Source organism: Talpa europaea, assembly GCF_964194135.1.
Source record: "Talpa europaea genome assembly, chromosome: 14".
In the NCBI taxonomy this organism is placed as follows: Eukaryota; Metazoa; Chordata; class Mammalia; order Eulipotyphla; family Talpidae; genus Talpa; species Talpa europaea.
The window spans coordinates 67,383,362-67,399,066 of NC_140082.1; the positions used below are offsets into that span (position 1 = coordinate 67,383,362).

A 15,705-nucleotide genomic window follows, 5' to 3' on the forward strand; every position below is an offset into this window, starting at 1 on the left:
CCTCTCCTGCCGCCCGCTGCTCCCCTCAGCAGTGTACTTCGGTCCTTCTGCCTGCTCTGCTCCCTGCTCTGGCTCTGGTGAATTCTCTCACCCTCCCGCGCTTCTGACTGTACCCAGTGCATGTATAAACAAAACCAAAACAAACAAACAAATAAATAAATAATACATGCCTCTTTAAAAAAATAAATTGAAATTCAGGATTCATGGTTTGAAGTTGTATTATATTATCTGAGTTGCCTAGGTATTTAGATGGAAAGTATTTGTTCCTTTACAAAATCTCTTTACCTTTGCAAATACCCAATTTAATAATATGCTAGTCGTTGACAAGGATCTGCTATTTCTTATAATTTATGCAACATGTAGAAACATTTATTCAGTTCATTGGCATGCTTTATAGAAAACCCCAAGGCTTACTTCACATGCCAATGCACACTGATGAAAAATACAATGAAAATTAAACAATTAAACAATCTTCTGGCTCTCACCCTAATGAAAGAATGACATTTGTGTTCATGTTGTAGCTTAAAATTGTTGATTACAGGCCTGATTGTTAATTTTCTTTCTTATCACTTCCATAGATATAAGAACAAAAATAGCTTCATCTATATGAAGTAACAAGATGTGGTTTTAATAATCCATTATCAGCCCTATTATTGATATTTGGATGATAAACATTTTTTGCTCCTCAAGAGTCAACAATTTTCTCTATTCACCTGTTTTATTACTTTTTTTAATCTTACAGAAATTTTTCGATCTGGAAAGAGAAAATGCTTGTGCCACAAAAGAACAAAAGAATAACACCTTTCCTAAATTAAATCGCAACAAGTACATGGTGACAGATGGTGCAGCTTATATCGGTAGGTTTCAGGGCTGTAAGATTTCTTAGGGGGTTATGTAGATTGTTATTGGTATTGGTCTTACATACTTACATCCTGGACAATAATCCCATCCTGACATATTTTTCAAATGACTAATTTTGGAAAATTTCCTTTAATTCTCTAAATCTGCTTGTTCATCTGCAGTATGGAGTTAATAATAGTTTCCACTTCACGGGTGAAGTTGAAATGGGAAAATATGCAAAGCTCCTTACACAATGAGATAGATGGCACATAGATAATACCCGATTCCTGTTACCTATTATTATTAAGATTATAATGCTCCAGATGCATAAAACTTATATGCTGGTATAATTATTTGCTAATCTATCAAATCTATTCTACTTTTCCACAATGTATAAGTTTAGGGAGACCCCTTATTTTGTACTCTGACAGGGTGGAAATTGTAATATGTGAAACAAAGGTGCATAAATCCCAAACAGCAGCATGGTTATTGCATTGTACAGACAGTGGCATTCTCAAAATAAAAAGAAAAACAAGTGTGTCATGAAAAAATATGGACTCTGTATTTCTTTCCAAATTCAATGAATTCAGTAAGTGAGCAAAAAAAAAAAAAAAAAAAAAAAAAAAAAAAAAACAATGTCTTTTTAACTCTCCTAACATTATCAATGGGGTTGATGAAGTTTATTACCTGAAATTTAGAAATTAAGAAATTTGGGCCATCAGAGATATAGTGACTGAAATACGTAAATGTAAAGGAGGAAGAAGCTAAGTATAGGATCCAGGGAGCCCTGACCCCTCACCCACTGCATCCTTCAGGAGACATAGCCACCAGCCACTGCAGAGGCACTGACTCTGGCTCAATGTGAAGATATTCTGGTTGTTGTTATTTTTTTTTTCATTTTGAATAATTGTGTCACATTAATAGAATAGATTTGTTGTCCTAGAATATGATAATATTGTTTTATTGATACCTAATACCATCTCTCTTTGTGACCCAAGATATGATTATTTGGATTTTCTCCTATTCATCAACTTATAGAGAATAGAACAAAATCAGTTTCTTTTAAAGCAAGTGACAACAATAAAGTCAAAAATTGTTTATTATTGGGAAATACAGTCCTGGATCGGTGGAATTTAGAGACTCAAATCTGAATGTTTTACCTGTGGGGTTTACTGTAATTCACAGGTGGTATGTACACTCAGGGGTAACTTGTATCTGTCAAATTGTCACTTATTGATTGTCTTGGACTCAGACAAACCTACATTTGAACTAAAACACTAACAATTGACAAGTTGAAAGGTAGTGGAAAGTTACAAAATGTCTCTGAGCATTTGACTTTTTTCCCTTATTTGTAAAATGGAGTTCATCGTATCCACACTTTGTTTGTATAGTGCAAATTAAATGAGACAATATGTAAAAAGCTCCTAACACTGGCTCTCTGATCTATCTAGACACTTAATAAACATTGATTTCTAGCTCTCTCCTTTCTTCTTCTAGTATACTAGAAAGATTACATCATAACTTTTCCTTATAGATATCTGACATAACCAAAATAAACCAGTCTTTTTCATGCTAGATAAAGAAAATTTTACTTTTTGTTTTATTTATTCCCAATTAATGTGGATAACACATTGATATATTCCCCGAACAAAGGCCAAATAAGTGTCATCTGTGGCACAGATCTTCAAAGGGTGAGCCAAAGGGTTTGCAGCATTTTCCCACAGAAACACAGGACCTAGGAGGAATTAGGTGACATCTTTGGAGGGAACAAACCTGGGTCGAGTATGACTCCCTTATACTGGACAGTACTTGGTTTTATGCAATTCCAGCAATCTGAAGTAAGAGCTGCCTTAGAGCGGTTGAGAGCCATGTGTGCAGCACAGATTATGTCTAATAGCTGGGACACAGGCTTTTGTGGGGAGCGACCAGAAGAAGCCCAGGGTGGAGGGAGACCAGAGAGCTCCCTTGTCGCCCTTTTGTCAGGCTGCATACAAACACTGCTTAATTGCAGTTACTCAGGGTGTGGGAGATAAGTCCTCACATACAGAAGGGAGGGTGAGGAGCAGGTGTCGGAGGATACTGATGAGCAACCTCATTTTACCAAACACTTGAAAACAATTATGACCACACACAGTATCAGGTAACTTAAGGCAAGAAGGTGTGTCATCTTCCCCAGTGTGATCGGAGCAAGGCTGATGTCTGATGCTGGCTTGGTGGGCTGATCCTTTTGTAGCCTCAAGTGGAGGGGATTCTCTGGATCAGGGGCTGCTGTCCATCCACTGGCTGAAGTGTCCTTTTTTTGGTTTGCAGGACAGTTTCACTCCAGAGTGATGCACCCAAGGGGGTGGAAACTGAGATCTTTAAAGCTGTAGGGGTCATAAAAATAACAGTAGAGGAGCCAACCATGTGGGTTTGGGAGGCCTTTTAGTCTGTTTCCCAGACCATGTCACCTGGCTGGCACGGATATACCAGGGGACTCTGAGTGGGGGTTGCTACTCTAAGGTGTACTCCCTGAAACTCATTAAGTGTGATATCTATAGTCTGGGGCACTCTGTCTCGGTTTTTCTTCTTTTACACAAGCTTGGTTAAAATGTTCTTAATGGTGGGCCTCCCCTGGTGGCACAGCGGTTGAGCGCTGGGCTGCGAGGCTGCCCGCAGCCTCTGCAGTGCCGGTTCATTCCCCACCCGCGGACAAGGGACACACACACACACACACACACACATACACTTCTTAATGGTGTGGCTTATCTAATTTTCCCTGACCTTTGTGGCAGGAGAGTCTGAATTTTGGAATGATCTAGTGTCCTTGTCCCTACTGGTCTTTTAATCTGGGTGAAGCAGGCTTTTAACTCTTTCAGCACTAGAAGAAGCCCATAACTTTGCATGGCTGGATGCCAATATAGGTCTGTCTTTGATATTTTAATACAAGCTGATTTTTCATCAGGCAGCCTTTACCATCCCCCCCCCCCCCGCCTGGAATTTGATGGAGAAACCAGTGAGGAGTCCTTTTTGGCACCCTTATCTCCTTATCCTCCTGTAGTGTAGATGCAGCTGAGCATTACTGTTAATCTTAATCTTTAAATTTTTATGACTGGGCCTCCCTGGTGGTGCGGCAGTTGAGCGCTGGGTTGCGAAACTGCCTGCAGCCTCTGCAGCGCTGGTTCGATCCCGACCGCCAGGCGAGGGTCCCACATGGCGCACCGACCTATCCTGCCGCCCGCTGCTCCCCTCAGAGTGTACTTTGTCGGTCTGCCTGTTCTGCTCCCTGCTTTGGCTCCGGTGAATTCTCTCACCCTCCCACGCTTCTGACTGTACCCAGTACTTGTATAAATAAATTAAAAAAAAAAACAACTTTAAATAAATTTTTATGACCTCACTTGTAACTGTTAGCATTTTTCAGAAACCAACAAGGAAAACATAGAACTCTTTTCACCACTGGGCACTGTAACAGTGGATGAACTTGTCATGGATTAGCAAGCCAAATGTAGAAACAAAGAAGTGTTATTTGTACAGGAAGGAGAGAGGTGTTTTTACCAAAATTGATACTTTACCAAAGTACTGGTCCTTTTATGAAGAGCTAGGCATTCTTGGATGCCTCTCTTGAGGTTTCCAATGGAAGCAGGTACTGGCGCTATCTCTGGGAATGGCTTAGGAATTAAATCCACAATAACAGGAGCTGAGTTAGGGCCAGGCCTGGGAGTTGCTTTTGGTTCACACATGAGGAAGTTTGTTAAAGAATCAAACTAGCCTGGTGTTAAGACTCCTGTGTCTTGCAGTTTTTTCCTTGAGGTCAATATCAGAAGTCCCCTTTGCATGACATCCTGCTGGGGATCCAGATTAAGTTAGAGGGAAGCTTTTTTATATATCTTAAAAGCAGTCTAAACTGTAAATCTGTGTCTGACCGTATACCCTTTTATTTTACATTTTTCTGCATGGCCTTTGAATGGCCTCAGGATCTACTATGAAAGTTACATGTTGGTCCCAGCAATGACATTGTCAGTGGGCTCACGGGGGGGTCAAAATAAATTGAGCCCGGTCCTGTCAGTCTGAAGCATTAACCATTTCAAGGAAACTGCCCTTACCTGGCCTTTGCTGATGCCAGGCAGATCCATGCAACTGGCTAGGGGGCTTCTTACATCTGGGGCAGTCACGCTTCCAGTGCCCCGTTTTTCTACAATATGCACACTGATCTTTAGCTAGTGGCTGCCTGGGCGATTTTGCAGTATGGGCCAGGACTCTTGCCCCCACCCCCTCCCTTGCCCCAGTGCCTGGTGGAACACTCTGACCTTGCATTGCAGCTATCAGGAAACTGATCTTCCTTTTTAAACATTTTTCTGCCTTCCTCTTCACTGCCACCTTTCTATTTATTAACACTTTATCAGCCACTTTAATTAACTGGGTGTAGGGGGCAGGACTGGACATGGTGCAGGTTTTCTATGATCCCATGCAGACCGGGTAAAGAAGTCAGAGTCCTCAGTGGCTTTTTGCAGGCTTTTATTGGGGCTTACCAGGTACACAGCAGGCAGGTGTACTGGGGGGCCGGGAGGCTGGCAGTCCTCCCAGCCCCCAGCAAGTCTTCACTCTATCTGGGCTCTCCGGGGTTCTCTCTCTCTCTTGGCTTCTGCTGCTGCTTTCTCGGCTTCTCTTTTGGCTTCTGCTGGCGTCCCTGTGACGCCGCCCTTAAAAGCCCAGTCTCAGCCCAGGTGAATCCCATCTACCTAGGCCCACACCCTTCTCCAGGTGCCCGCCATCAGGCATGCATTCAGGACCACAGGGTTCTGTCATCTATCCTGATGGCAGGAGGGCAGAAAAGCCTGACATTTTACCTTACCCTACAGTCCACCCCCTCAGGGTTTTCTGCCATATAGTCTTTATATATACAATTTTCTTAGCAAACAAACAATGCAGCCATGGCCCACTGTAAAAGCAGGAATGGACACGGTGCTGGTTTTCTAGGATCCCATGCAGAATGGGTAAAGGAGGAGTCAGAGTCCTCAGTGGTTTTTGCAGGTCTTTTATTGGGGTTCACCAGGCACACGGCAGGCAGGGGGTTTGGGGTCTGGGAGGCTGGCCGGCCTCCCAGCCCCCAGCAAGTCTTCACTCTGGGCTCTCCGACCTTCTCTCTCTCTCTCTCCCTGGGATTCTGCTGCTTCTCGGCTTCTCTTTCAGCTTCTACTGGTGTCCCCGTGACGCCACCCTTAAAAGCCCAGTCTCAGCCCAGGTGAACCCATCTACCTATGCCCACACCCTACTCCAGGTGCCCGCCATCAGGCATGCATTCAGGACCACAGGGATTCATCATCTATCCTGATGGTGGGAGGGCAGAAAAGCCTGACATTTTTCCTTACCCTACACCCACAGAAGCAAATACATTACAATATAACAACAAAATAGAACAGAACACAAATAAGTCCAGACAGAGCCCCAACCTAGGGGCAAAAGACAATTATTGGTACCAGCAGATGAGCCACCACATCTGCTGCCGAAGGCACTGCTCATACGAGGGACGGGAATCACTCACGGCATCTACTGTAACACACCAGGAGCCGTCAGGCTTCCTGGCCTTCTCTGGCTGTAGTCTCGGCTACAAACCACACACCGCATCCACCCCCAGGATGCACTAGCTCTGGGACTGGCAATTTTATTCTGTTAGAGGTAATCGCCAACCCTCAGGGTTTCTGTCTGTGGTCGCTCCAACACTCGGCCTTCATAGCCACCAATGCGACTCGCAGACCCCTGCACTCAAGCCAACCCACTGCACAAGCACATGGGTCGGGGATCCAAACTCTACATTCAGCTTGGGCTCCACCCCAAGCCACGTTCCCCACCCGTCCCCCAAGGACAGGTTCCTCAGCTCCTCACCCTCACTCAAGAATGAGCAGGGCATCACCCACAGGTGATTTTACGAGACTCACAGTTCTTCATCATACTCAGGCTGCTTAACAGCCACTCTGGGCTTCTCAACTTAGCATCAGCACCAGCTTTTGCCTTCTCAGTTGGCTTTTCTCCTCTGCTTAGCTGCTGGGCATACACAGGCTGCTTTTGGCCATCAAGGCCCACTGGCCACCCCCAGATTCCCATCTCCTGGGGTGTACAAACAATAGTATCCTCCCCCAGGGTCCCAAAAACTTAACTTGCCAAAGTTCCTCCGCCTTCTGGCGGGATTGTCAGTCCAAGTTCATCAGTCCAAGTCCATTAGTCCAAGTCTGTTGGCCTCTCCCTGCATCAGCACTGGTGAGCTCCGAATCAGGGTCCTCTCTTCCCCAACACTGCTGCCTCAGGGGTCGTTGGCTGGTCCTCTTGGGCGTCTCCTCCACACGAGGTCTCGTCCCGCAGCTCCTGGAACTTGTCCATCTCCTGTGCCGCCATGACGCCTCCAGTGTCGTCACAGGCAAACACAGTGTATTACTCCTTAGTCCCTCCAGGTCTTTGGAGGGCTCCAAACCCGTCTGCATGGATCATCTTGCCGACTTACACCAATTGTAGGGGGCTGGACTGCACACGGTGCAGGTTTTCTATGATCCCATGCAGACCAGGTAAAGGAGAAGTCAGAGTTCTCAGTGGCTTTTGCAGGTTTTGTATTGGGATTTACCCGGTACACAGCAGGCACTGGGCTCTCCAGTGATCTCTGCTTCTGCTTCTTTACATCTCTCTCGGCTTCTCTTTCGGCTTCTCTTTCAGCTTCTTTCTCTGCTTCTCTCTCGGCTTCTTCTGCTGGCATCCCCGTGACGCCGCCCTTAAAAGCACAGTCTTAGCCTAGGTGAATCCCATCTACCGATGCCCACACCCTACTCCAGGTGCCCGCCATCAGGCATGCATTCAGGACTGCAGGGAGCCATCATCTATCCTGATGGCGGGAGAGCAGAAAAGCCTGACATTTTTTCCTTACCCTACACCTACCTATACCAAATGAGACCACTGAGGTCTCCCCGAGAGGTGATCAACCTCTCCTACCACTTTGGGTAGGCCTAATGGGAACCAAGCTCCTGGGACCTTACCTGATCTGATGTTGGTACCAAGACATGGCCTCACTCAGCCCTTTGGAAGTCCGGTCGGAACTGAGTTGTGGGTGTTGGGTAGGAGCAACCAAGTCAGAGATTGATGAAAGGTCCTCAGTGGAGGGCACTTTTCCTTCCTTGGCTCTCCTTCCCTTGCCCCACTCTGCATCCTCCTAAGCCGATGGCTCAAAGGGCCAATGCGCTTGTTGTTCCCAACCAATGCACCAAAATGTAAAAATTCTGGCCTTTTACCCAGCCAGAGGAAGAACAAGTGGTACTTCTGCAGTGGTGAGATCAGGAAAAGCTTTATTACTCATGCATGAGGTCCCAGATCTGGGTAGCCCCATATGGTCTGAGCACCTGTTTAAAGACAAAGGGTTTCTTTTATCCATAACTGTCTTCATATTTGTTATGTTGATAGCATTGTTTTTTAGCAGGCACAACCATTTGCTTCAAAGTCCCCAGACAAGGGGGGAGGGAAGGACAGGCAAAGGGGAAAGATGCAGACATCTGCAGTTGGCTTTGGAGAGGAAGACCAGCTTGACTGGCTACCCAGACCTTTTGAAAAGCAACTTTGTTTAGATAGGAGTGCTGAGGCCCCAGCCATGAATCTTTAAAGGGAAAGAGCTGTAAATAAGTAAGTAAACTTGTTAATTATGCCTGCATTGGGGTGTTCATTGAACCTGGCCTGGAAGTTCCCCTGGAATCTTTATTACATTCATTTGCTCAATAATATATTTTTTCATCAATTTCCCTTAGCATTATACCTTCCAGCCACCAAGATATGAGTTTATCTTTCTTGATTGCTGAGTAACATTCCTTGTGTATATAAACCACATCTCCTTGATCACTCATCTGTTTGGGATACTTAGGTTGTTTCCATAATTTGGCTATAGTAAATAATGCTGCAATAAACATGGGAATGAAAGTCTCCTTTGGAATTGAAACTTTTGAGTATTTGAGGTAAATGCCTAGGAGTGGAATTACTGGGTCATATGGCAGATCCATTCTTAATGCTTGGTTACACCTCCATATTGCCTTCCATAAGGGCTAGAATTGTCTGCATTCCCACCAACAGTATAAGAAGGTTCCTTTTCCTCCACATGCTAACCAGCACTGTTGCTTCTGGTCTTTTCTACATGGGCCATTCTCAGAGGATGAGATGGTATCTCGTTGTGGTCTTGATTTGCATTTCCCTGATGACAAGTGATGGTGAACATTTTTTATGCGCCTGTTTGCAGTCGGTATGTCTTTTTTGGAAAGATGCCTGTTTAGTTCTGTTACAGGACAGGGAGAGGGGCAGCGGACCACCCTGTTACAGTTCTTCTGAACATTTTTTGATTGGGTTATTTGTTTTGTTTTCGTTGAGTTGTAGGGGTTCTTTGTAGATATTTTTTGTCAGATGCATGGTGTCCAAATATTTTTTTCTTTTTCAGTAGCATGTCTTTTCATTTTATTTTTTGCTGTGCAGAAGCTTCTTAGTTGAACTACTTGTTTACTTTCTCTTGTGATTTCCTTCCTGCTTGGGATCAATCCTTAAAGACATCATTGAAGCTTATGTTATGAAATGTTTTGCCTATGTTTTCTTCTATGCATTTCATAGTTTTTGGTTTTACATCTAAACAATTTCTCCATTTTGAATTTATTTTTGTCTGTGGTATGAGATAGTGATCTTATTTCATTATTTTGCATGCAGCTGTCCAGTTTTCCAAACACCACTTATTGAGGAGTTTATCTTCATTTCAATGTATGTTCTTGGTTCCTTTGTCACAGATTATTATCCACTTAGGTGTGAGTTCACTTCTGGGCTCTCATTGAAAACATAATTTGTTTTCAAGAGAAGTTTACAGCAAAGTGGAGCAAAAGGTACAAGGTCTCTTTCTATTCCCTACCTCCACACATGCATTATTTCCTCCATTATCAATGTTAAGTCTTTGACTCACTTTAATAAGTTTTTTTTATTATTATTCTGTTTTAAGAGTTCTTGGCATTATTAAAATAATGGTCTTTTATCAGATATGTCATTTGCAATTATTTTAATCCAGCCTGAGGCTTATCTATTTATTGTCTTGATAGCATCTTTCACAGAGTAGAAAATTTCATTTAATTAAAGTCATGGATCATACTCTGGTGTTGTATTTAAAAAATCACCACCAAAACAAAGGTCATATAGATCTTTTCATATGCTACTTTCTAGGTGTTATAGCATTGCAATGAGTTGGTTTATTGTGAAGGATGTAAGGTCTTTTGTAGATTTCTTTTTATTTTCAAATGAATGTGTAGTCATTTAAAATAAGTGGGTTTTTTTTTTCCCCCTTTGCTCCTTTGTCAAGATCAGTTAATTATACTTATGTGTGTCTGTTTCTTGGTTATTATAAAGTTTTAAAATTATTTTATAGTACCATTTTAGCACATCATTAATTACCTAGAGTATAGCTTAGTACTGGTATAAAAATATTTAAAGAGCCACAGGAAACAAATTATATTGTTAATTTAAACAACTGTCAGCATGTCCTGGAAATCACTGAAGTCCTCACCTAGACCTTGGCTGCAAAAGTCAAATTAAGAAAAGTCCACACTAGACCTTACCTGAAATTATTGCTCCATTAAATTTTAATTTATAGGGCACTGCATCCCAAAACACTGAGTACATGTTTTTATAAACTGTATATGGAACATTGTTGAAAATAGACCACACATTGGGTACATAACAAATGTTAATAAATACATGAATATTGAAATCACATCTTTTCTTCCCTGATCATAATAGTATCAAACTGCAAATAAACCACAAAAAGAAAGCAGTAAAACTTCTAGTAGGTGGAGACTGAGCAACATATTCCTTAATGATGATTGGTATAAAAAGGAAATAAAAAAAGAAATTAAAAAAACTGAATATAAATGAAAATGCATGAGCTACAAGAATGTATGGATGCAGCAAAAACCACATTAAGAGGGAAATAAACATAGGCACAGATCAAGAAACAAGAAAGTCCTTAAATAAATAATCTAAATTTATACCTTAAGGAAATAGAAAAAGGAACTCCCCGGTGGCGCAGCGGTTGAGCGCTGGGTTGCGAAGCTGCCCGCAGCCTCTGCAGCGCCGGTTCCATCCCCGGCTGCTCCCAGGCCACCAGAGGAGGGTCCCACATGGTGCGCAGACCTCTCCTGCTACCCGCTGCTCCCCTCAGCAGTGTACTTTGGTCCTTCTGCCTTCTCTGCTCTCCTCTCTGACTCTGGTGAATTCTCTCACCCTCCTGTGCTTCTGACTGTACCCAGTGCTTGTATAAATAAACCAATCAATCTTTTAAAAAATAATAATAATTTTTAAAAAAAGGAAATAGAAAAAGAAGAACAAATGAAACCAAAAGTCATTAGACAGAAGAAAATAAAAATGAATAAAATCAAAATCAAAAAGACAGTACAAAAGATCGAGGAAACAAACCAGGAATGAGCTGGTTATTTCAAATTTGTATACAAAATGGAAAAGCCCCTACTTAGGTTCACAAAAGAAAAGAAAAAAAGGGAAAACACTACAAAATAAGATCCGAAATGAAAGAGAATTACAACATATGCCTCAGAAATACAGAGGATCACAATAGGCTACTATGAACATCTATGCTGATAAATTGGATGGTTTAGAAGAAATGGACAAGATTTTAGAAACATACAAACTTATGAGATTGAATCAGGAAGAAACAGAATGTGCTGACAAGCAAGGAAATTAAAACAGTAATCAAAAGTCCCACAAAATAAAAGTTGAAGATCAGATGAGTTCTACTAACTTTCAAAGATGTATTAATACCTATCCTCAAAGTATTCCCAAAAATTGAAAACTGGACTGCCACATGCAAATAATAAAACTACACTATTATCTCACACCATGCACAGAAATCAACTCAAAATGAATACAAGATTTGGATGTAAGACCTGAAACCATAAAATATATAGAGGAAAAAGACAAAACACTCCATGACATACATTGCAGAAACATCTTTGAGGACTCATCTCCGGAACAAGGAAAACAAAGAATATAAACAGCAAGGAACACATCAAATTAAAAGCTCTGTACAGCAAAAGAGACAGTAACCAAAACAAAGATACATCCTACTGAATGGGAGAACATATTTGCACACCACATATCTGATAAAGGACTGATGTCCAAGATCTACAAAGAGCTCACACAACTCAACCAAAAAAATTTTTTAAAAAAGCAAACAACCTAATCAAAAATGGGCAGAACATGTCTCCAAAGAAGGAGTACAAATGGCCAACAGGTATGTAAAAAAATGTTCAACATCACTTTTTATTAGGGAAATGCAAATCAAAACCACAGTGAGATTCCACCTCACACCTATCAGAATGACCCATATTAAAAAAATATAAAAATAAATAAAACAAATGCTGATGAAAAAGGAATCCTCCTACACTGCTGGTGGAAATGCAAACTGGTCTATGGAAAGCTGTGTGGAGGGTCCTTAAAACACTAAAAATGGAGCTACCATATGATCCAGCAATTCTACTCTTACCCAAAGAACACAAAACCGCAAATTTGAAAGGAAATTCTCACTCCAATGTTTAACTGCAGCACTATTTACAATAGCCAAGATGTGGAAACAAACGAAATTCCCCTAAACAAATGATTGCATCAAGAAGATGTGGTAATGGGGCCTCCCTGGTGGCTCAGTGGTTGAGCGCTGGGTTGCGAAGCTGCCCACAGCCTCTGCAGTGCCGGTTCGATCCCGACCGCCAGGCGAGGGTCCCACATGGCACTCAGACCTCTCCTGCTGCCCGCTACTCCCCTCAGCAGTGTACTTCGGTCCTTCTGCCTGTTCTGCTCCCTGCTCTGGCTCTGGTGATTTCTCTCACCGTCCCGCACTTCTGACTGTACCCAGTGCTTGTATAAATAAATAAATAAATCTTTAAAAAAAAAAAAAAGATGCGGTAAGTATACACAGTGGAATACCACTCAGTGATCAAAGAAGACAAACACATTTGTGGCAACATGGGTGGAGCTGTAGGGGATTATTCTAAGCAAAGTGAGCAAGAAAGAGAAAGAAAAATACCCGATGGTTTCATTTACATGTGGTACCTAGAGAAACCGACAAAGGAGCAGGAAATAATACATAACTTGCAAGCTGACCATAGATCTGAGACATACAGCAGGGGAGAAGGAGGAAAAACAGTCAAAATAGTGGTGGGAAGAGCACAAAGGACCATGGTGATAGTTCCCAGGTGATGTGGTGGTGGGAGATGTATAGGAACTAAGGGTAGAAATCAAATACTATCAAAAAATTAACAAAGAATAAGAAAATCAATCAAAGTCTCCCCAAAAGTTGAAGAAGAGGGAAAGCTTCCAGACACATTTTATGAGACCGGCATAACTCTGATACCGAAAGCAGACAAGGACATTACTGAAAAGGAAAACTACAGACCACTGAAATTGTTGAACATGTAAAAATCCTCAACAAATTCTTAACACACTAAATTCAACAATACATTAAGAGAACCATGCATCAAGATCAAATGGAATTTATTGCAGGGACACAAGAATGGTTACATCCACAGATTGATCATCTGAATATGTGTGAATCTAATCCTCTGATTCATATATGCTGTGTACTAACATTGCTTCATTAAAAATAATACATTTTTTAAAAGAAAAATTTACTTATCTTTTTGAACCTCATTCCCTCATCTGTAAAATGGGTGTAAATCCTACCAATCATATGACATAATGTATACAAGTATCAGTTATTCTGCTTGGCTCATAATAGGCATTTAAATTGATCATCTAACCCTTTAAATTCCTCATGTCCTGACCTCACCCTAGTTGTTCCCCTTCCATGCTCCCAGAGCCTAATCATAGCTCTTATCCACAATCATGTCATTTTGCCTTTGGAATTGTGACCCCCGAATTTCCTAATTAATGAATTTGTATGCATCTCTCATTTCTCAACAAATTGCACCTTCCTTGACATATCTAGTCAGAGTTAGAAAGTCCTTCCTTCTGCCATGCGGCACTGTATATACGCATACCACATCATATGCTTTACATTATAACTATTTCTGCTTTTTCCTCGATGCCTTAATGGCAGGAACTACAATTTTAGTATGTTGTAGACAGTAGATACCAAATAATGTGTTAAATGAGGGGCAAAGATCACATGTGTGAGTGGTATAGACAATGATTAACTCCTTGTGGAGCTAGTCCCCAGAAGGCTTTATTCCCCATTATGGACTGGATTGTGTCTCTCAGAATTCTCTGTGGAGGTTCTAATCCCCATATGTCAGAATATCTCTCGTTTGGAGATGAAGGAAATGAAGGCAAAATCACTAGTGTGAACCCTAATCCAATTTGCCTGGATTAGGAGAAAGTTTGACACAAACATTGACAGGGAAAACAGCTGCCTGCAAGCCTATGAGCGACACCTGGAAGAGATCGTCCCTCATAGCCCTCAGCAGAAGCTAATCCTCAGACACCTTGATTTCTTTCTAAAATTCTAGCCTCCAGAATTTTAAAACAATAAATTTCTGTTAAGTTACCCAATCTGCGGTGCTTTGTTACAGCAGCCCTAGCAAACTAATACCCCACCTAACACCAGGCAACCATCCTGGGGAGCCTGTGTCACAGCAACTGTCCTGATTCCTGCACCCAGGACCTTGGTTCTGGAACTGGGAGATGATTTATAGCACAAGCAAGGGGTGTCTTGTGTATTCAGATGGAAACTGGCTCTCCTTCTCTGGCTTTGGCTTATTTTTTGATGTGAAGGCTTCTGAGTATTATAATTAGAATCCCTCGTTTGTACATATGGATTAGATGTTGTCTCTTTGAGAAGGTAGTAATTATTCACAAGATTTTTAAGTTTATTCCTATATATTTTAAATGTTTCTGTATTTAGTGTGTGTTGTGAATGTCAATAAGAAATAACATTTACAAAAAGAACAGCAGATTCCTTGTTTTGAGTTTCAAGTTGAGTAAAGCTGAAGAAAATGCCAAAATAATATGTAAATATTAATGTGCCATATGTAAGTCTTCTTGGGATTTTTTTTTCCCCCTAAGCTGTCACTACAATTCAGTCTCCCTGTAGTTATTCCTGGATGTTTATCTTACTTTCTTTTTTTTTTTAATAGAATCTGCTCCATATTTCCTTACATAGGGAATATTCCCCAGTGGATCTTAATAATTCACCATGATTTCCTTTGCTTGCTTACAGGAAATTTCGACTGGGTAGGGAATGATTTTACCCAGAATGCTGGCACAGGCCTTGTCATCAACCAAGCAGATGTGAGGAACAACAGGAGCATCATTAAACAACTTAAAGACGTGTTTGAGAGGGACTGGTATTCACCTTATGCCAGAACCTTGCAGCCAATGAAACAGCCAAACTGTTCAAGCCTATTCAAACTCAAAGCACCATCAGACAAAACTGCCACAGACATTAGTGGGAAGGATCCAGCAAATGTATAAATGGCTGAGCAAATTGATAGGACTGACTGTATTTCATATTTATATATATAAAAAGGACTTGAGGAGAGAAAATGATTTAATATGTCTTTTTTAGGGGAAAAAAAGCACACTTATAATAAATACTCTCTGAATGACATGTAATATCTAATAATATCTTAGTGGTGTGTACACTAAATTTAAGACTTTTGTATATGTTACTTCTGACAGAGAATGTCATTTTAGCTTAGAAGTTAGTTTTTATGTTTACATACAAATTTTACAATTTTATGCTTCTTCTTTCTCATTTTAGAACTCTTTCTGCTGACCCACCTGGTCAGTTATTAGGCAGCTTAGCATGAGGTAAGCTCTTTAACACCATTCTGAGAACTGCTGACTTAGAGAGAACAGTGAGGATTC

General features: G+C 41.4%; 1 protein-coding gene across 2 annotated transcripts in view; it reads left to right on the top strand.

The window, feature by feature from the left end:
- Window positions 1-15,463, top strand: part of PLD5 (phospholipase D family member 5) — a gene marked incomplete at its 5' end in the record, with an annotated part of 439,585 nt that extends 424,122 nt beyond the window's left edge. For both annotated transcript variants that reach the window (XM_084253047.1, XM_084253048.1), the window contains 2 exons: window positions 743-857; window positions 15,056-15,463. In XM_084253047.1, the coding sequence (XP_084109173.1) occupies window positions 743-857; window positions 15,056-15,309 (369 nt within the window). In that variant the 3' untranslated portion in view covers window positions 15,310-15,463. The remainder of the gene's footprint in view (window positions 1-742; window positions 858-15,055) is intronic.
- Between the last annotated feature and the right edge of the window lie 242 nt (window positions 15,464-15,705).